This window comes from Dendrobates tinctorius, unplaced genomic scaffold, assembly GCF_039654945.1.
Source record: "Dendrobates tinctorius isolate UK_male_01 unplaced genomic scaffold, ASM3965494v1 ptg000015l, whole genome shotgun sequence".
Taxonomy (NCBI): Eukaryota; Metazoa; Chordata; class Amphibia; order Anura; family Dendrobatidae; genus Dendrobates; species Dendrobates tinctorius.
The window spans coordinates 9131335-9154402 of record NW_027361683.1 but is presented as its reverse complement, the minus strand read 5'-3'; the positions used below and the strand labels follow the sequence as shown (position 1 = coordinate 9154402).

Below are 23068 nucleotides of genomic sequence, written 5' to 3'. Positions count from 1 at the left end.
TTCATGTGAAAGTGGGGTTCGGTAACGTCAGCTGATCCCCTGCTGTGTGGAGGGCAAACTGCTGCTGCCTCCAAATTGTAACTACTTCTGATTTAAACATTCTCCGATTTGGCCTCTGTCTCCACTCTGTCTCTAGTATTTCCCCTGACCTCCAACACCGCCAATTCCTGCTCACAGTTGCCGTCCACGCATTCCACACTTGTTCCTGTGTTCCTGGTGTTCTGTTACGTGAGCAGATCCCCCAATGTGTGTCCGGCACTGTTTCCTGCGCTGTCCACCTTCCCACTACAAGTGGTGGGAATGTGGACAGAGCAGGAGACATTGGCAGATACACATCAGGGGATCTGCTGACATTACAGAACCCCAGTAACACAGGAACACGTGTGGATTGGGCAGACGGCTACTGTACGCATAAACTGGCGGTGTTGGTGGTCACGTGAAATCCTGGAAACAGAGTGGAGACAGATGCCTAATTGGAGCACGTTGACAGTCTGTTGTAGCCTACAAACAATCTAAAACTGCCACCAAGTAGGCCTCGGCCTACACCATGTTTGTCCCTGGGCTCCAACAACGCCAGTTGGTGCTCGGAAGTGCTGTCCACACAGAAAAAAACACTTGTTCATGTGAAAGTGTGGTTCGGTAACGTCTACTGATCCCCTGCTGTGTGTACGGCAAACTCTCCTGCTGCCTCCAAATTCAAACAACGTCTTATCTTAAACTGCCTCCAAGTAGGCCTCAGCCTACAAAATGACTATCCATGGGCTCCAACATCATCAGTTGTTGCTCGGAAGTGCTGTCCACACAGAAAAAAATACTCGTTCATGTGAAAGTGGGGGTCAGTAACGTCAGCTGATACCCTGCTGTGTAGAGGGCAAACTGCTGCTGCCTCCAAATTGTAACTACTTCTGATTTAAACATTCTCTGATTTGGCCTCTGTCTCCACTCTGTCTATAGTATTTCCCCTGACCTCCAACACCGCCAGTTCCTGCTCACAGTTGCCGTCCACGCATTCCACACTTGTTCCTGTGTTCCTGGTGTTCTGTTACGTGATCAGATCCCCCAATGTTGTGGCCGGCACTGTCTCCTGCACTGTCCACCTTCCCACTACAAGTGGTGGGAATGTGGACAGAGCAGGAGACACTGGCAGACACACATCAGGGGATCTGCTGACATTACAGAACCCCAGTAACACAGGAACACGTGTGGATTGGGCAGACGGCTACTGTACGCATAAACTGGCGGTGTTGGTGGTCATGTGAAATCCTGGAAACAGAGTGGAGACAGATGCCTAATTGGAGCACGTTGACAGTCTGTTGTAGCCTACAAACAAGCTAAAACTGCCACCAAGTAGGCCTCGACCTACAACATGATTGTCCCTGGGCTCCAACAACGCCAGCTGGTGCACGGAAGTGCTGTTCACACAGAAAAAAACACTTGTTCATGTGAAAGTGAAGTTCGGTAATGTCAGCTGATCCCCTGCTGGGTGGAGGGCAAAGTGTCCTGCTCCCTCCAAAGTCAAAATACCTCCGATTTACACCTGGCTCCTAGTAGGCATCGGCCTGCACCATGATTGTCCCTGGGCTCTAACAACGCCAGTTGGTGCTCGGAAGTGCTGTCCACACAGAAAAAAACACTCGTTCATGTGAAAGTGGGGTTCAGTAATGTCAGCTGATCCCCTGCTGTGTGGAGGGCAAACTGCTGCTGCCTCCAAATTGTAACTACTTCTGATTTAAACATTCTCGGATTTGGCCTCTCTCTCCACTCTGTCTCTAGTATTTCCCCTGACCTCCAACACCGCCAGTTCCTGCTCACAGTTGCCGTCCACGCATTCCACCCTTGTTCCTGTGTTCCTGGTGTTCTGTAACGTGAGCTGATCCCCCAATGTGTGTCCGGCACTGTCTCCTGCGCTGTCCACCTTCCCACTGCAAGTGGTGGGAATGTGGACAGAGCAGGAGACATTGGCAGACACACATCAGGGGATCTGCTGACATTACAGAACCCCAGTAACACAGGAACACGTGTGGATTGGGCAGACGGCTACTGTACGCATAAACTGGCGGTGTTGGTGGTCACGTGAAATCCTGAAAACAGAGTGGAGACAGATGCCTAATTGGAGCACGTTGACAGTCTGTTGTAGCCTACAAACAATCTAAAACTACCACCAAGTAGGCCTCGGCCTACACCATGATCGTCACTGGGCTCCAACAATGCCAGTTGGTGCTCGGCAGTGACTTTGGCACGGGTACTCCCTGTTGCTCAGCCTGGTTCCAGCACGCCAGCTGTTTCCGGGTAGTGTCAAGGTCACTATGCCACCAATCCGTTGTCCTGTCGTCTTGCAGCCGGGTTAGCCGACTCTACGGTGCCTGCAGTTTAGGTGACTCCTATGTGGGCTGCGGGAACTGGCACTGAAGGCTGGATCCGTAGTGCCAATCGGACATGGACCCCCTGTAGGACTGTGGGTTTCGGTAACTGCGGCCGGCTTGCGGCCTGGCTACTTTGCTTTGGATGGGTACCTTCTGCTACCCACCCAGGTTCCAGCACTGTCAGCTGGTTCTCGCCAGAGCCTTTGGCCTAGGTGCCTCCATCTCGGTATCCGAAGGTCCAGCACCATCAGCTGGTCCCTGGTAGTGCTTTCTAGCACAGGTACCTCCTGCCTACTAACCATGGTCCAGCACCGTCAGCTGTTCCTCGGTAGTGCCATTGGCTCTTGTAGCTTTTGCTACCCATCTGGGTTCCAGCACCGTCAGCTGGTTCTCGGCAGTGTCTTTGGCATGGGTACTCCCTGTTGCCCAGCCTGTTTTCAGCACGCCTGCTGTTTCCGGGTAGTGTCAAGGTCACTATACCACCAATCCGTTGTCCTGTCGTCTTGCGGCCGGGTTAGCCGACTCTACGGTGCCTGCAGTTTAGGTGACTCCTATGTGGGCTGCGGGAACTGGCACTGAAGGCTGGATCCGTAGTGCCAATGGGACATGGACCCCCTGTAGGACTGTGGGTTTCGGTAACTGCGGCCGGCTTGCGGCCTGGCTACTTTGCTTTGGATGGGTACCTTCTGCTACCCACCCGGGTTCCAGCACTGTCAGCTGGTTGTTGCCAGAGCCTTTGGCCTAGGTGCCTCCATCTCGGTATCCGAGGTCCAGCACCGTCAGCTGGTCCTTGGTAGTGCTTTTTAGCACAGGTACCTTCTGCTTAGTAACCGTGATCCAGCACCGTCAGTTGGTCCTCGGTAGTGCCATTGGCTCTTCTTCCTTCTGCTACCCATCCGGGTGCCAGCACTGTCAGCTAGTTCTCGCCAGAGCCTTTGGCCTAGGTACCTCCATCTCGGTAGCCGAAGTCCAGCACCGTCAGCTGGTCCTTGGTAGTGCTTTTTAGCACAGGTACCTTCTGCTTAGTAACCGTGGTCCAGCACAGTCAGTTGGTCCTCGGTAGTGCCATTGGCTCTTGTTCCTTCTGCTACCCATCCGGGTTCCAGCACTGTCAGCTGGTTCTCACCAGAGCCTTTGGCCTAGGTGCCTCCATCTCGGTATCCGAGGTCCAGCACCGTCAGCTGGTCCTTGGTAGTGCTTTTTAGCACAGGTAACTTCTGCTTAGTAACCGTGATCCAGCACCGTCAGTTGGTCCTCGGTAGTGCCATTGGCTCTTGTTCCTTCTGCTACCCATCCGGGTGCCAGCACTGTCAGGTTGGTTCTCGCCAGAGCCTTTGGCCTAGGTGCCTCCATCTCGGTATCCGAGGTCCAGCACCGTCAGCTGGTCCTTGGTAGTGCTTTTTAGCACAGGTACCTTCTGCTTAGTAACCGTGATCCAGCACCGTCAGTTGGTCCTCGGTAGTGCCATTGGCTCTTGTTCCTTCTGCTACCCATCCGGGTGCCAGCACTGTCAGCTGATTCTCGTCAGAGCCTTTGGCCTAGGTGCCTCCATCTCGGTATCCGAGGTCCAGCAACGTCAGCTGGTCCTTGGTAGTGGTTTCTAGCACAGGTACCTCCTGCACAGTAACCGGGGTCCAGCACCGTCAGCTGTTCCTCAGTAGTGCCATTGGCTATTGTTTCTTCTGCTGCCACTAGGGGTTCCAGTACTGTCAGCTGGTTCTCGCCAGTTTCTCACCCTTCTTGTACCTTCTGCTACATTTCCAAGATCAAGCTTTTTGAAATTGTCTTTGGTAATCCTTATTGATCTCCATGACGACGACCCTGATGATGATGACCCTGAAGACCACACCAAAGAAGACCAGAAATATGACCCTAAATAATATGACCAAGAGGACAAAGAACATGAAGACAACCACCAAGATACAGAACAAAAGACAGAAGAACAAGAAGCAGAAGAAGCAAAAGCAGAAGAACAGAAAGCAGAAGAACATTAAGCAAAAGACTAAAAATCATCATAGAAGAAATCAAAATTATAAGCAGAAGAAGACTAAGCGGTAAATGGGGGTGAGTCCGTTCCTCCTTCTGGTGCCCCTGGAAAATGCCTGCTGCTGCAGGCCAAACTGAACGCGGACAAATCCTGTTGTAAATCTTTAGCGACAGGCAGAACGTAAGGTGTAATCTTATAACTTTTATAGATAAGTACTACAGGAATGCCTGTCACCATAAGAAAATGAAGAAAAGGAAGAATAGGAAGAAGATGAAGAAATAGCATATGAAAATTAATAATAGCTGAATAAAAAGAATATGAATAATGGAAAAAAAAATTAATGGGAAGAAGATGAAGAAGAAGAAGATGAATAAGGTGAAGAAAAAGTTGATGAAAAAAATGCTACTGCTGCGGATCATGAAGGAGAAAGTGTGGGAGAAGTACAAAAGAAGGTGAAGAGCATGGAAGTTGTGAAACATACATATCTGACAAAATATTAAAAAGTTAACATAGTCAATATCTTTTTAACTCCGAACGTCTTGAAAAAAAAATTGGAATTAATGCTATGCCATGTGATTTGAATAAACCACTATGCCTTTAATGTCTCCTCCACCTCCCACAATACATTCTACATGATTCTTATTTGTTTTCAATTATGTAGAATTAGCCAACAAGGAAATAAAGGGCTTTTTTAAATTCCGATACCGGAAGTCCCATTGACTTGAATGGGACTTCCGGTATCGGAATCGGCGATACCCGATATTTTTTTCGTATCGGGCGATACCATCCGATACGATATTTTTGGGTATCGAACGGTATCGCTCAACACTAATCACCACATATTGAGAGCTATAATTTTTCCATATTTTGACCCACCGAGTCATGTTAGGCCTTATTTTTTGCGGGACGAGTTGTTGTTTTTATTGGTTCCATTTTCAGGAACGTGACTTTTTTTATCGCTTTTTATTCCGATTTTTGAGACGCAGAATGAACAAAATCTGCATTTCATGCATTTCTTTTGGGGGTGCGTTTACACCGTTCTGCATGTGGTAAAATTGATAAAGCAATTTTATTCTTCTGATCAGTACTATTACATCGATACCTCATTTATGTTTTTTTATGTTTTGGCGCTTTTATGCAATAAAAACAATTTTATATAAAAAATAATTATTTTTGCATCGCTTTATTCTGCGAGCTATAACTTTTTAATTTTTTTGCTGATGACGCTGTATGGTGGCTCGTTTTTTTTGTGGGACAAGATGCTGTTTTCAGCATGACCATGGTTATTTATATATGTCTTTTTGATCGCGCGTTATTGCGTTATCTGACACAGGCACTGCAGCAGGCTTTCTCGGCGCCTGCTCTCTGCAGGCACTGAGGAAGCCACCTCCCTGCAGGCCCCTGAAGGCCCTCGCAGGGAAGGAGACCCTCAGAGCAGCGCTGCACATCGTGCTGCTTTGGAGGTCTCAGGGAAGCTCCCTGTGTGATTCTTCCCTAATCCCCGGTACACTGAGATCATGCTTGATCGCAGTGTGCCAGGGGTTAATGTGCCGGGAGCGGTCCGTGACACAGAGTGTTGGGTGTCAGCTGTAGCAATCAGCTGACACTCGGCCATGATCAGCTGCGCTCCCCCCGGGGGGCGCTGCTCATCATTATGATGTACTATCCCATCCTTGGGAATTAAGTCCCAGGTCACATGCATGGGATAGTATGTAGTTAATAAAATCCTTGCGTGGTGTGGCTTCCAAAATGGGGGTCACTTGTGGGGGGTTTCCACTGTTTAGGCACATCAGGGGCTCTCCAAATGCAACATAGTGTCTGCTAATTATTCCAGCAAATTTTACACTGAAAAAATCAAATGGCGCTCCTTCCCTTCCGAGCCCTGCTGTGTGCCCAAACAGTAGATTTTCACACAAATAAGGGGTCGGAGTATTCAGGAGAAATTGCACAACACATTTTTGGGTCCATTTTCTTCTGATACCCTTGTGAAAATAAAAAAGTTTGGGTCTACATTTTTGGTGAAAAAAATTAAATGTTCATTTTTTCCTTCTACATTGCTTCAGTTCCTGTGAAGCACCCGAAGGGTTAATACAGTTCTTGGATGTGGTTTTGAGCACCTTGAGGGGTGCAGTTTTTAGAAAGGTGTCACTTTTGGGTATTTTCTGTCATATAGTCCCCTCAAAGTCACTTCAAATGTGAGGTGGTCCCTAAAACCTTTTTAACCCTTATAACTTCCAAATTTTTTTGTTATGTTTCCAAAACTGTACTGATGTAAAGTAGACATGTGGGAAATGTTATTTATTAACTATTTTGTGTGAGATAACTCCGATTTAAGGGAATAATAATTAAAAATTTCAAAGTTGTGAAATTTTCTAAATTTTTGCCAAATTTCTGGGGTTTTTTTCATAAATAAACTCAAGTCATATTGAAGAAATTTTACCACTATCGCGAAGTACAATATGTTACAAAATAATTCTCTCAATCACCGGGATTCATTGAATCGTTCCAGAGTTAGTACTTCATAAAATGACACTGGTCAGAATTGTAAAATTTGGCTTGGTCATTAAGGTCAACTTTGGCTAGGTCCCTAGGGATTAAATAATTTGGCATTGCTTTTAAAGCGAGGCACCTTCTATCTACTCTTCAGTCAGCAAGCAGGAAAACCAATAGAAGCGGAAGGGAATCCTACAATCAGGTGTGAGTGCCTCCCCGACAGGTATAAAGAGCAGCACAAGTGTCTCTACTTGTCACTGAGGAGAGAGCAGAGCAATGTGTCCCTCCCTGACTGTACACTGCTCCGAGAAACCAATGTGAGTACAACTGCTTCATTCTTCACTCTTCCCAGTGATGGCAATGTGGAGCCTGTGTGAGCTGGGAAAGCCCTCAGGAAAGCCTGTGACTAAACACTGACTATATAACACAGCTTCGGGAGGGCATATTCTTCTGAAGTCCTGCTGTGCCCTGAACAGTAGCATTATGTGTGAGGGGGAAGTGACGACTGTTTTTAATTTATAGTATTAATATTAATATTAGTATTATAATGTCATCCTACTATCAATAATGTTATTGGTAGAATGATCATATATATAAAAGATTTATATGGCACAATTTGGAGCACCAAGTTCATTTTTTCCTGATGGTACTGGACATTTGCACATATTTTGCATTGTTTGCACTTCTTTTTTATATAGTTTAGCACTTGTCTCCATTACAGTGTAAAAAAATGCATAGTAAAATTATCAAATTTCAGAATAAATGTAATATCAGCTGTTGATCCCACTTTGGTAGGGCACTCTGGCGTATGCCAGGTTTTAGGCAGCCCATCACATAGAAATAGGCCTTGTACACTCTCCTCCTATGTTGCCATATACAGAAAAGTGAACGTTCTGTAGGAATTATTGGATTTTAATGGAGGGTAGCTGCAGTATATACTGTGCTCCATAGCTGACTGCTCCACCTGAGGTTCATTGTATTGGAAGCTTTCACTAATATAATTAATGCTATCTAAATACACAGTGCTGGAGATTAGCTCTCCTTCAGTGTAGGGTGAGGTTTGTGATTGATTGACAGGTTGTGAACAGTTGTCACTGCTTGGGGTCAGAGTACGTGACCCACCTTGCTTCTTTACTAAGCAAACTGCAGATAAACTGCCAAAGACAGAAGCCTACGTAAGGCTTCCTGACGCACACATAGTATTTAATTAGACTGTCCTACAAAGAAAAAAAAATGGTGATTTAACGGCACTGCAGTCTGAGGAGTGACTTCAGACTTGTGAGTCCTCACATCATGCGCACTGCACACTGTGAGGAGTGACTCCAGACTTGTGAGTCCTCACATCATGCGCACTGTACTCTGTGATGAGTGACTTCAGACTTGTGAGTCCTCACATCATGTGCACTGCACATTGTGAGGAGTGACTTCAAACTTGTGAGTCCTCACATCATGTGCGCTGCACACTGTGAGGAGTGACTCCAGACTTGTGAGTCCTCACATCATGTGCACTGCACACTGTGAGGAGTAACTTCAGACTTGTGAGTCCTCACATCATGCGCACTGCACACTGTGAGGAGTTACTCTAGACTGGTAGCCTAAGGTCGGACAACCCCTTTAAGATGATCAGGATTCACTAATACTTGCTTTGATGTATAGAGGGACTCCTAACCAAGAGACCCCTCTGTATAAAGGCCATATGTTCTAAAAGGACATATAGTTAAGGATTATCTTTAGGTGGTGAACCCCTTAAAGAGGCTCTAATTGCATTTGCTATAAGTCAAATACTTGATAAATTCAACAAAAGAGCAGATGTTAAAGTGAAACTATGCAATTAATGATAATGACATCAGCTCTAGACAGTCTGTAACAGGCATGGTTATGGTGTGCTTAGTAGAGTTGAGCGAAACGGGTCGGTCAATTTCAAAAGTCGCTGACTTTCGCAAAAGTCGGGTTTCATGAAACAAAACCCGACCATAGCGTGAGGTCGGCCACGAGGTCGGCGACCATGGCGCCAAAGTTGCGTTTCATAAGATGCTTCCAGCGCCCTTTTTCAGCCAATGATGGAGGACGCACACTGTGGGCAACGCGATGACATAGGCAGCGGTCACCACCATCTTTGAGAAGGGCATGCAAGTGATTGTCATGTGTTAAAGGAGCCCAGTGACACTCTTTGGCCCTGGGCCCATGAAAATCTGGAGCCAGCACTACCCCCCCACAACTTTAGCCAAATAACCCCCAGTTTTCAATGCCTAACTATTATTATAAAGTAAATTAAGGTTGACAAGCTTAAGGAATAAGAATTGATGTTTTTGGCATTAAAATGGGCACTCTAGGTGTGTTTCCAGTCCTCCATTCACTGCCGACTTTTCTTCCCCATTGACTTACATTGGGTTTCATGTTTCAGTCGGACTTCGACATTTCACAATAATCGGCCGATTTTGTTCGACCCGACTTTTGCGAAAGTCGGGTTTCGTGAAACCCGACTCGACCCGAAAAAAAAGGCAAAGTCGCTCATCTCTAGTGCTTAGCTGACAGCTATTGTCTGCTAAAGAAACATGTTCATTCAGCACCTATTTGTACATATAAATTCCAATAGAGACTAAGGATACATTTATATAGACTGACCGGCAGCAAGATGCGACAATTGATTGGTAAACCTTTACTGATGGGTGGTCATTTTAATGCCTGTTTTGACAGGCAGATCACAGTAAACAATGTGCGTAAGTGATCTCCACTAGATCGCTCAGTGCGCATAAGCTGCCATAGTTCACGGCAGTGCGAGACCAGCTTAAATGGGAGGATGCACCGCTGAAAACGACAATTGTTTATTCTGCTCATCGGGTGATTTCCACCTGTTCATATGGCAAGGTAATTGTGAACAGAGTGTTTATAACACTAGTTCACAATTATTTTGAAGTGTAACTACCTAATTATCCCTTAAGGGTGCATTTACCTTTGGCATACACAGTGTTAAACGACCGCCTAGCAGCAATATGTTTGCCAGCCGGTAGTCATTTAATAGCCAGTTTATGCAGGCCAATCATGGTTCAGATGTGCACGGAGCAGTCTGTATCATATCGTTCAGTGTGCATAAGGTGCTATTGTTCTCGGCAGCACGAGTCCTGATTACAGAGGAGGATGTGCTGCTTACAATAGTGATGTGCAAACCAATAGATCAATTCACCTGATGACCTAGCATTTTGCTTGCCCGTTCGTTGGCCAGCAGCCTGCTTAGACTGCACAATTATCAGGAAACGAGCATTCCTAGGCACTGTAATTGTGCAGTGTAAGTGCAACTTTAGGCAGGAAAGATAGATTTTTGTGGTAGACTTCAGAAAGATCATCCTTGCATCCTGCTTGAAAATCAGCAAACTTCACCGCCAAAACCACATATAACCCTAGCCCTACTGTGCTAAGAACCAACGTCTACACATTGCAAGGCACCATTATGCTTCTGCAATTGGAGCTTTACTAGCAGTATCGTCTCAGACGTCCATTTTTTAAGTATGAGTTTTTCACATAGAATACAAACCCATTATAATTTATAGGGTTACTCACATGTTTGAGTCCCCCCCCCCCAAAAAAAAACATAGACATGTCACGTCTTATTTTTTCATTGACTTTTAGAAGAAGCTTGAGAAACTGCCATCATTTGCCAAAACCGACATGTGAAAGAAGCCAAACTGCAAAAACAAGAAGAGTCAACACTGTCCTCTCTGCCTTGTGATAGGGAGCCTACATCTATATTGTGTGCTGCCTTGAAAAACTCCTAAATATTTTCAATAGAGAAAAATTGGTTTCCGCTTTATAAAATGTATTAAAAACTATTGTGATACTTTTTTCTTTAAATGGAAAAAATCCTTATTGGAGGCTTTTTCTACATGAAGTCTTTTAGTGTGCAGAATGGGGAACAAGGAAATGAAAACTATATCTGTGTGTAAAAGGTAGTCAGACCTGGAAGGACAGGTTGACATCGTAATGCTACAATGAAGCGACTATAAATATGCAGCCCAATATAACAATGTATCCAGGACAAACACGACACAAACACCGAGCGTGATGGGTGTCACGCAGATTTTATATGTGCAGCAGGTTACATTTTCCATACTAACCCTGGTATATTATTACAACTCCCATATACACACGGAATGTTTAGTATTGAGCTTTCTAGTCATCGGAGATACTGACGTTGGACAGAGGTATAACACATCATTAATGGGCTGTTTGACATCTGAGCCATACAATTGAGTGAATGTATCTTTAAATCACCGGATCCAGCTATGTCATTACCACCCACTGTACACGCCCGACTGACTGTACTCTAGCTTCCTGTTACATAAAACACAGAGTCGAAATGTCACAGGCCGGCCTGCACTGCAAGTCTCAGACCCTAAGCTTTACCAACTCTTCTATGTTGCTTGTCTGTTGTGAATCTTCTGGTAAGCTATATAGATTCTTCTCTCTATACATTTACTTCTTCTACTAACTCACATTCGGCTGAAAGTGGTATAATAATGCGACTTATAACAAGTAAAGTACTCTTTCCTTGCCTTGCTGTTTAACCCCATCCTCATCATGTATCTGTGTATGTATCTGCAGATAGTATGTTCTACCTACATACACGAGACTTGTATTTTTTGTGAAATACCCATTCCTTACGTGTTCAGATTGGTGACATGGTCTCATTTACAGGAAGATTGCTCAACCCCCACCTGATCTTGCCTAATGTTCTACTTCTTCTTACTTTTCTCATAACTATATTATTGAGTATAATAAACAGGATAAAAAGCAGAAGTCTAACCACATTTTTATGAATTTGAAAGCAAAGATGTAGAACAACATTCATGATGTCACCTTTTTTAAATACCTTTAATATTGCAGTTAGTATAAAAAATTTTTTGCTAATATATAATTTAAGCATGTAAAAAAAAAATATTGTTATGGACCTCCAGATTGAAGATCTTTACAGTGAACGGTGCCTGAATGTTTTCATTGAGGGAATTCTGATTGTCTAAGCTATTAGAAGACCAGTAGTGTCATTTTCTAACATTTTTACCTGGCATATTAAAAGTTAATAAATGTAAGATCCCATTTAGGTTTCAGAATAAGCAATAATATTCTCATTTGGATGTCTATGAAATAAGGTTTTTGCTTTCTTTTATGACCAAGCTTTGTAAATCGATACTTATATCAGCATTACTGTAGCACACGTTTCCTGAAATATTAACCAGCTACAGGTCTGCATTAATAATGATGTCATTTATCAGTGGCTTTAGTGGAAAGTTCTTGAGCTATTTAAGATGAGAAAGACAGGTTTAAAAGGTGCAGTTAATAGAAGTTAACCTTAGTTAATGATTTATGTTCTGCTTGCAGTTAAAACTGGAGGTCATCACAGCATACTAGACTGAGAACTCAAAAAATGGATAGCCTTCCTTTTGATCTCAATCCTTGTTTGGATGTTCCGAGCAGGACTGATCCCAACAACCTAAAGAAGAATGACTCTTTGAAGGGTGACAGTGCAGTAAAATTCGAAGACTCTTATGATTCAGGATTTCGGAGTATAAACAATATGCCACCCAGAGGACATTCTCTCCAAGGCACAAGAAGTGACTGGTCATCAGAAAAGTCCAGTTTTCCAGATGTTGCAGACCCATCCGAGATGCGGATGAAAGTAGACTTTTTCCGGAAGCTAGGCTATTCTTCTGGAGAAATCCATACCACCCTGCAGAATCTTGGTGTGAATGCAGACATAAATACTGTTCTAGGAGAGCTAGTAAAACATAGAGGTAATCCAGAAAAGGAGGTTGTACCAGAGGAGCCAAGTGATGCTGTTCTAGTCCCACGAGGAGGCTCAGGCGCATCGCCAACCACATCTTCAACAGAGGACAACGATAGTACCAACCTACGGCCAATTGTTGTTGATGGAAGCAACGTGGCAATGAGGTTTGTTTTTCCCTTTCTTCAGATCCCCACAGCAAGGTGTACCCAAACTTTATTGCGAACAGCATTGAAGTTTACTCTAATACTGTCTCTCTTCATAAATAATGGCTTTTGAAGTATTGAAAAGGTATTGCAGTTTTTTGAGGTTTAGCTTATCATTTTCAAGATCCCTGCATGCTGTCAAGAAATAAAATATTCATTATTCATATCCAAGAGGTAAAAAAAAACCTGTCTTTCTTATCTCCATCACATACAGGTTTAGTGATTGGTAAACACTTTATCTTATGTTCCATTATCTTACATGGTAAACCCATATTATTAGCCAGAGACACAAGCAATTACAATTCCTTACTCTGAAGGAATCTGTGCAGACATGTATTACTTTAGCAATCGTTTAATTGACACTATGAAATATTTTATTTCTCATACACCTTTACTGTGCACACACCAGCAACTTGCCTAGGCACTAAAAACTATACTCTACATATAATATTGAGGTGTTAAAGTTTCTTTGCTGTGATGTATCCACATAGTTATCAATATTTTTCCCATGGTACAGTGCATTGTTATTGACAATACAAAGGAAGAAGAACAGGCAGGGACATCTTCCACAGGACTACTGCTGTGACCACACTCGGACATTCCTCTTCTATTTTCCATTTTTAGGAACAGATAATTGAATTAATGTAAAAAATGGATCCATTACTTACCTGACATAAACAGAAGCTAAGGGGCCCCATACATGAATATGGTGTATGTTTGTGTTCTGTTATGTAGACAGAGGTAAGGAACCTCACACCTCAAGGCACTTGGAGATGCTACGAATAGGATTTATTGACAGTATTTCATATCCATTAGTTACACCACAGTAAGCAAAATTTTACATAACATTTTGAGTGAAAAGCCCTTCATCAGCTGTATAGGCTATGCTTAATATATATAGGACAAAGGGATTCAGGGTGCGGAAAGGGCTTCCCCCAAACAAGGATCCAACTATATCAAGACCTGCGGTGTGTCACACCTATTTGACGCATCTCCACGTGCCTTTTGGTGTGCTGTTCCTTCACTCTGTCTACTATTGGTCTACAGGAGCTAAGTGGTTGGCTCCAGAGGAACTACAGTAGTACACGTCTAAAGCTAACTCTAATTTGTTGGACGTGCCACCTACTCATTTCATTACTACAGGTTCCATTATGTGTCAGTTTTTTGAATGGAAGAAATAGCACAAGATGCAGGACTTTCTCTTCTGTTCCAAAAATTGACACCTAAAGGAGCCCAGAAGGATCCCAACATAATAATCATGGGGGAGCCTCTGCAACCCATTTTGGACATTAAATTCATTTGTCTGTTCCTATAAACAACAAACAGAATTTCCTAACGGAAGTGTGAACATAGCCATAGCGTTTGCTCATCAAAATGATGCTGCATACAAGAAGCAAACTAATAACTGTCCAGTTATTACAAGCATCTGACCATCACAATACTGACAAATATGACAATGAATCTTACATTTCACACATTTGTGTAACCTGAACAGAAGCCAAATCAGTGGCCAATAGTCATTTGAGCATGTCAACCTTACTGCAATATATCCAGGCTGCAAGACAACATCATGTACAGACTTAACAATGCCTTCTGGCTGATGTACAAAATATGGTGTATGGTTTTGCCATGGATATTATTATTCTCCTTTATTACTGTTACACTCATGTGAAACAAATGTTTTGTTTAATGACCCTGAATAACACTAACATAGAGAAAGAATATGTGCTCAACATTGCCAAGGCTTTCTCCACACCTTCCAGTCAACTGAGATGGATAAATTACTTTAGCATTTCCACTCCTAATAGCTGAAATGCAGTAATATACAGTATATACTTGTGTATAAGCCGATCAGCGTATAAGCCGATCAGTGTATAAGCCGACCCCCCCTAATTATGCCACAAAAACTGGGAAAACTTATTGACTCGTGTATAAGCTGAGGGTGGAATCCATAGACTATGCCCCCATATGCTGCTCCATAGTTTATACCCCCATATGCTGCTCCATAGAATATGCCCCCATATGCTGCTCCATGGAATATGCCCCATATGCTGCTCCATAGATTATGCCCCCATATGCTGTCCCATAGAATATGCCCCCATATGCTGCTCCACAGTTTATGCCCCATATGCTGCTCCATAGATTATGCCCCCATATGCTGCTCCATAGATTATGCCCCCATATGCTTCTCCATAGTTTATGCCCCATATGCTGCTCCATAGACTATGCCCCCATATGCTACTCCATAGAACATGCCCCCATATGCTGCTCCATAGAATATGCCCCATACGCTGCTCCATAGATTGTGCCCCCATATGCTTCTCCATAGTTTATTCCCCCCATATGCTGCCCCATAGACTATGCCCCCATATGCTGCTCCATAGACTATGCCCCCATATGCTGCTCCATAGACTATGCCCCCATATGCTTCTCCATAGAATATGCCCCCATATGCTGCAAAAAAAAAAAAAGCCATACTCACCTATCCTGGGTCCATCGCCGCTGTCTGACGCTTCTTGTGTCAGTGACTGTTCAGCCAGCAGAGAGGTGGCGCGCACTAACCACGTCACTGCGCCCCCTGCTGCCTAAATGTCACTGACACAGGATGCAGCAGAGACAGCGGTGAGCAGTGATGGACCGGGGATGGGTGAATATCGCTATACTCACCCATCCTGCCGCGGTCTCTGCAGCCTCGCTTCTCCACTGTCTCCTTTCCTGTCTTCAGTGGTCATGTGGTACCGCTCATTACACTTATGAATATGCGCATATTCATGAGTGTAATGAGCGGTACGATGTGACCGCTGAAGACAGGAAGGGAGACAGTGGAGAAGAGAGGCTGCAGAGACCGCGGCAGGACAGGTAAGTATGATCTCTGAGACCCCCGCTCCCCCTCCCCCAAGGACCCCCAGGTATATGACCCGTGTAAAAGCCGAGAGGGGGACTTTCAGCCCAAAAAAATGGGCTGAAAATCTCGGGTTATACATGAGTATATACGGTACTTCATGCTAAAAAAACATTATAAACCCTCATAGCTGTGTACTTGAAGCATACAAACAGACATCCACTATGTCCTCTTCCTGTAGTATATTTTCTTACAACTCTGCATTGTACCCCTCCTCTGTTATTCATCTTAGAAAATTAACAGATAAATTGACAAATGGGTGTTAACAGTTAGGGGTGTGTCCGCATATATTCTGACACCGTCCAATAAGTGCTGACTTTGCAAGAACACACCTCTAATACAAGGCAAATGGTAACACCCAGATGTCCATTGGCAAGGTCATTGAATGCTGCTGCCAGTCGGGAGCAATGTGTACTGCATTTTAACGTAGCATTTTCCCAGCTGTGACATCATGCCTGATCGGCTAATCAAAAGAGCACCAATGCTCCCTTTTGAGGGCCACAAGTTGCTGACAAGTCCGTGGTACCAAATAATGTGAATCTATTTGCCTCACCTCTATTTAGGAGCAATAACACAGTGGTATAAGAGTACTATGAGAAAAGTGCTCCAGGGGGTTTTAGGGGGATACACATATTTAGTAAATCAGACCTTTCAGGAGAGGTGACAGGTTTCTCTTCAAGCTCTTCATAGAGACAAGATTAATGTTGGCAGAAATGTACATGAGGTCTCTGAACAGATGACTGTTGGGAGAGTTAAAGGGAATTTCACACGAATAAAGTTAATTTTAATCAACGTTTCAATAAATAGATTGATTGGAATAATAATAAATTCCACAATTGGATGTGATGTGTTTATATAAAATGTTCCTGTGCTGAGATAATCTTATAAATGTGCCCCTGCTGTGTACTGTGTAAAGGCTGTGTCTGACCGTACAGGGGCATAGCCTGATCATACCACAGCTCCTGGGCAGGGGAGGAAGAAAAAAAGAGAATACAGATATTACAGTACAGGATTGCAGTGAATTCTTTCTTTGAGATAAAACATTGTTGAAAAAACAGGCAGGGAAATGTTTTACCTCACAGAATCAGCTACGATATCATTCCGTAATGACTATATACGATCTCTTTTTTCCTCCCCTGTCCAGGAGCTGTGGTATGATCAGACCATGCTCCTGTATGTTTAGACACAGCCATTACACAGCACACAGCAGGAACACATTATAAGATTATCTCAGCACTGGAACATTTTTGTTTTATTTTTTTAACACTTGCAATTATGGAAATTAATTTAAAAAAAATATTTATTACTTAAAGTGTACTTTGTTCTGGGGAAATCCCTTTAAGGATCAAGAATGTCCCATTTCAGACTGCCAATGCTTTTGCCTTGCCTGATGTAGAAGTCTGGCAAGGGCTTTCTAAGAGAGATCCCAGGAGCGCTTGGCAGATCAGGTATGGGAGGAACAGCCGGGATAGCTGCCAGACGACAGATCATCCGAAGCATCATTTGGCTGACAGTCATCAAAGGTGTATTGGGGTTTTAGGCACTGAGACCCCCTAGAGTTCATATGAGCAATGTATTGATGGGCTATTATCCTAGGTTTACTTCTCTATGCTAATCAATGAGGACAGTAAATGTTCTGTAAAGCCAACATCATTTATCTGCTTTTTGCGGCTGGGTGTAACTTCTATGCAAATTGTTACTGCTAAAAATGCTCTGGTTTTGCTGTTTGAAAGCAGGACTCTGCTGATTCATTTCCTTGCAGAGGGTTTTGTTAGCTTTTCAACCCTATTTCAGAAGACCGTAAGTGTAGAACTTGCAAACCCATTGACCTACATTTAGAATGGTGCACAATTTTTCTATCTATCTATCTACAGTTGTGGCCAAAAGTATTGACACCCCTGCAATTCTGTCAGATAATACTCAGTTTCTTCCTGAAAATGATTGCAAACACAAATTCTTTGGTATTATTATCTTCATTTAATTTGTCTTAAATGAAAAAACACAAAAGAGAATGAAGCAAAAAGCAAAACATTGATCATTTCACGCAAAACTCCAAAAATGGGCCAGACAAAAGTATTGGCACCCTCAGCCTAATACTTGGTTACACAACCTTTAGCCAAAATAACTGCGACCAACCGCTTCCGGTAACCATCAATGAGTTTCTTACAATGCTCTGCTGGAATTTTAGACCATTCTTTTTTGGCAAACTGCTCCCGGTCCCTGATATTTGAAGGGTGCCTTCTCCAAACAGCCTTTTTTAGATCTCTCCACAGGTGTTCTATAGGATTCAGGTCTGGACTCATTGCTGGCCACCTTAGAAGTCTCCAGTGCTTTCTCTCAAACCATTTTCTAGTGCTTTTTGAAGTGTGTTTTGGGTCATTGTCCTGCTGGAAGACCCATGACCTCTGAGGGAGACCAGCTTTCTCACACTGGGCCCTACATTATGCTGCAAAATTTGTTGGTAGTCTTCTAACTTCATAATGCCATGCACACGGTCAAGCAGTCCAGTGCCAGAGGCAGCAAAGCAACCCCAAAACATCAGGGAACCTCCGCCATGTTTGACTGTAGGGACCGTGTTTTTTCATTGAATGCCTCTTTTTTTCTCCTGTAAACTCTATGTTGATGCCTTTGCCCAAAAAGCTCTACTTTTGTCTCATCTGACCAGAGAACATTCTTCCAAAACGTTTTAGGCTTTTTCAGGTAAGATTTGGCAAACTCCAGCCTGGCTTTTTATGTCTCGGGGTAAGAAGTGGGGTCTTCCTGGGTCTCCTATCATACAGTACCTTTTCATTCAGACCCCAACGGATAGTACGGGTTGACACTGTTGTACCCTCAGACTGCAGGGCAGCTTGAACTTGTTTGGATGTTAGTCGAGGTTCTTTATCCAACATCCGCACAATCTTGCGTTGAAATCTCTTGTCAATTTTTCTTTTCCGTCCACATCTAGGGAGGTTAGCCACAGTACCATGGGCTTTAAACTTCTTGATGACACTGCGCACGGTAGACACAGGAACATTCAGGTCTTTGGAGATGGACTTGTAGCCTTGAGATTGCTCATGCTTCCTCACAATTTGGTTTCTCAAGTCCTCAGACAGTTCTTTGGTCTTCTTTCTTTTCTCCATGCTCAATGTGGTACACGCAAGGACACAGGACAGAGGTTGAGTCAACTTTAATCCATGTCAACTGGCTGCAAGTGTGATTTAGTTATTGCCAACACCTGTTAGGTGCTACAGGTAAGTTACAGGTGCTGTTAATTACACAAATTAGAGAAGCATCACATGATTTTTCGAACAGTGCCAATACTTTTGTCCACCCTCTTTTTTATGTTTGGTGTGGAATTATATCCAATTTGGCTTTAGGACAATTCTTTTTGTGTTTTTTCATTTAAGACAAATTAAATGAAGATAATAATACCAAAGAATTTGTGTTTGCAATCATTTTCAGGAAGAAACTGAGTATTATCTGACAGAATTGCAGGGGTGTCAATACTTTTGGCCACAACTCTATCTATCTATCTATCTATCTATCATTATCTATCTATCTATCTATCCCATATCTATCTATTTAAATCTAGAAAAATAGGCAGCACTCCAAATTAAATGTGAAAAAAGTGGAGACTTTACTGATCCTCAGATGGCGATGTTTCAACGGTGACCCGTCTTTATCAAGCTTGATAAAGACGGGTCACCGTCGAAACATCGCCACCTGAGGATCAGTAAAGTCTCCACTTTTTTCACATTTAATTTGGAGTGCTGCCTATTTTTCTTGATTTATTAACTCGGTTGTTTGGACACTGCTGAATAGGTTTTGCACCAATTGTATAATTTTGGTAGTGCTGCCCTTTTTTGATTTATCTATCCATCTATCCCATATCTCTCTATCTATCATATCTATAAATGTGTCTGTCCGTCCATCCATCTGTATATCTATTTACCCTATATCTATCTATCTATCTATCTATCTAACTATCTATCCCATATCTACAGGTTTGGCAAAAATTAAGAGACCACTTCCAAATGTTCAGTTTGTCTGATTTTTCTCTTTATATTTTTGAGTACAATGTAAATTGTTCTTTTAGCCTACATACCTATGACAATATGTCTCCGAATTTCCAAGCAATACATTTTGTTATTATTTTTTTCTGAAAAGGATAAATGGTCAAAATTTTTTAAAAAAACAGTGCTTTCAGACTTCAAATAAGGCAAAGAAAACAAGTCCATAATCATTTAGAAACAACAATACTATTATTTTAACTCAGGAAGAGTTCAGAAATCAATATTTTGTGGAGTAACCATGATTTTTAATCACAGCTTTCATGCGTCTTGGCATGGTTTCCACCAGTCTTTCACACTGCTTCAGGCGCATAAATTTAAGCAGTTCTTCTTTGATGGCTTGTGACTATCCATCATCCTCTTGATTACATTCCAGAGGTTCTCACTGGGGTTCAGGTTTGGAGAATGGGCTGCCCATGACAGGGTTTTGATGTTGTGGTCTCTTAATTTTTGCCTGAGCTGTATCTATCTATCTATCTATCTATCTATCTATCCATCCATCATATTTTGTGATTCCTTCGATTCTGCTGTCCACATGCTGTTTGCTTCCTGAAACTTTCCCAAAACCCAAGTTTAATTACTATTTACAAGTTCTGATGAGATAATTCAGGATTTTATCCTTTACTATAGATCATTGGTTACTGATATGAAAAGCATTTTCCCGTTCCCATTATTGATTGTTAATTTCTTTCCTGGAACAACATGCAGGATAAGGAAAGTCGAATAGATATTGAGCGTGGATACAAGGATATTGTTTATTGTATCCAGTCAGAGAAACGTGTTTGACGACACTGCGGAACAAAGTACAAGGTTTATCTATAGTGTCAGGTAGACGCAGGGAATTTCCACTTTGCTGCTTCCTGTATGGTTAATCTGCTACATTGTTCCTTACTGAATCACAGGCCTGGAGACCTGCCTGCCCGAACAGCTCACTACTAGTCTTATGCAAATGCACTTTATGTAAATAATCTTGTTCTTTCCTCCTCCTGGGAATTTTTTTTCTGCTTTTACAATTTTGAAGCCTCTTATCTTAGACATTAACACCTTTTAGCCTTGGGTAAATACTACACATATTTCAAGGTTTCACCAGGAAGTATGGCTAATTTTCAAAAGAGCGTATAAAAACTTGTTGCCTCCCTAGTATATTACTGCATCCATTGCTTAGGATGTGGTTAATCCCAAAGGCTATTTCCCTTAATGCAAAAAACAATAGAGGAACCTGTATCATACATCAGTTATCATCTTCATCATATCCCGTGTTCTGCTCTTAAACACGCATGCATCTATTTTTAAGGGAGGGGTGGTAAGAGATCAAATAAAAAAGGCCTGTATTTTTTTTTTAGCCAAAAGCAGTTCCACTCTTGTCCACTGGTGATGCCAGGTATTGCAGCTTTGACCGTTGACTTGACTTGTGTTTATTTTAATTCCTACACTAATACATTTAACACGTCTGTATTATGAGGCTATTTTATCAGCTGTTTTCTATTAATTTCTATGTTCTTTTTGCCTAGTTTGACTGTTAGTTGCAGGGCCAGGCAGGAGAAGTTGGAGAGAAGTCACACAAAGGACATGGCTGTCCGTGACACCTTCTTTCTCAAATTGAGGTTCAGTGTAAAACATTTTACAATGATGGTCACTATTTCATGTTACCCATGGATTTGGCAGTATAAAACAGATTCCCTTTAAATTGAATGGACCACAATATAATCTGCGATATAACTTAGAATTATTTTTTAACATTGAATAGCATTTAGTTGGGTTAGAAAATTGTGTTTTATTTTAGTATTTTTTTAATGTGCTTTGGTTTCCGTCATAGAGCGTATTCCAATTTTATTCTTAACAGACGTAAAAGTCCATTTACTTTATTTCATAGTAATAGTTTAATGAAGAACTCTTTCTGGAACACAACATGGGCTCTATCACTTCATTGTACTGAACTCCATTAAATTGAGGAAAATATATAAGTATGACCAATGACCACCTTTCGTACCCAGCAAATGAGTGAAAGTGTTGGTGGCACCAGTATCACTGATGTCCACCAGATGCTCCAGAGCATGCGTGCGCAATCTTCTCTGATTCTAAGGCCATGCAATACCCAATGGACTCAATGAAGTGGTATGTTTCCATCTAATTAATGTATGACATATTGAAACTGTCATGATTGTCTGGTAGGTGCAGGCCTATTGGGCTCCCAAATTTTCTCGAATAAATACTTCATAGAGGAGGAAGCATGCATGTCCACATCTACATCATCGTGTGGTGGTAACAGCTGTCATAATGTACAGTGATGAGGCTTACGTAGGTTACTTATTAGCCACTCTCCCGATGAAGCGGAAACCAGAGATAGTTACATAGAGCGCTAATTCCAATTTTTTATGTTTAGATAGATCGATTTATTTGCAAGACTTTGATCCATCAGCCAGGTTAGTAGTTTCTGGTTGCTGGACAGTAGCCACATAAATCTCTTACCTTATGTGATCCCTGCCTTTTATTAGCTGGGCTGGCACAAACTCATATGCATGTCACACCACAATGATGATGCCTGGCTAATCAAAAGCCATTCCAGGGTTAAGATAAGAGGTTTACAAGCCTCCTATCCAGCTGCCAGGACTAGTGGATGATGGACCAGAGTCCTGTGAATCTATCCGCCCAGCTCTAATGACACATTACTGTTTCTGAGGTGTTTACTATGTTTACTACTCTTCTTCTTATCATGGAAACTACATACAAGCAGCTACACGTTTCTGTATCTAAATGATCGGGGCCTCACAGAATGGCATTATGGCCACGTGTGGCCCCCAGGCAGCAGATTGTATACCTCTGCTTTGTGACCCCGTTAGATCTCATCAGGAGTAACATGATCCAAATAACTCATCTTTCCGATATGGCTTACCTTGCTGAAGAGATTTGAGTCTAATTTAAATGCATTAGGAAACTCATGTTTTTACAATAGTTTCTCTATGATGAAGAATGTGATGGGCCTCATCTCTGGAATGTACAAAACCCCATACAGTCTTTAGTTGTGAGTCATGGTAAAATCAGTAAATTGTTACTCCTAAGGAATCGCTTACGCGGATAGACTGGCAGTACAATATGACCGCTGATCAGTAAGCTTTTTCCTATCGGCAGTCATTTAAAAGACTGCCTACACTGGCAGCCCAAAGTAAACGATACACACTAATCTACAATGGATTGCTCAATTCACATAGACTGCCATGATTCTTGGCACTGCAAGTTCTGTTTAACCATAGACCGATGCACCACAGAGAAGATGATCGGTTGATCGTCA

The 23068-nt window shown here is 42.6% G+C and overlaps 1 protein-coding gene across 2 annotated transcripts in view; it reads left to right on the top strand.

The window, feature by feature from the left end:
* The first annotated feature begins 7090 nt into the window (after positions 1 to 7090).
* Positions 7091 to 23068, top strand: part of ZC3H12A (zinc finger CCCH-type containing 12A) — a 29409-nt gene continuing 13431 nt past the window's right edge. Inside the window, exons 1-2 of one of the 2 annotated variants that reach the window (XM_073562486.1) lie at positions 7091 to 7160; positions 12217 to 12786. In XM_073562486.1, the coding sequence (XP_073418587.1) occupies positions 12263 to 12786 (524 nt within the window). In that variant the 5' untranslated portion in view covers positions 7091 to 7160; positions 12217 to 12262. Of the gene's footprint in view, positions 7161 to 11162; positions 11283 to 12216; positions 12787 to 23068 lie in introns of those variants that run through there. The other variant, XM_073562477.1, reaches the window with a different exon arrangement.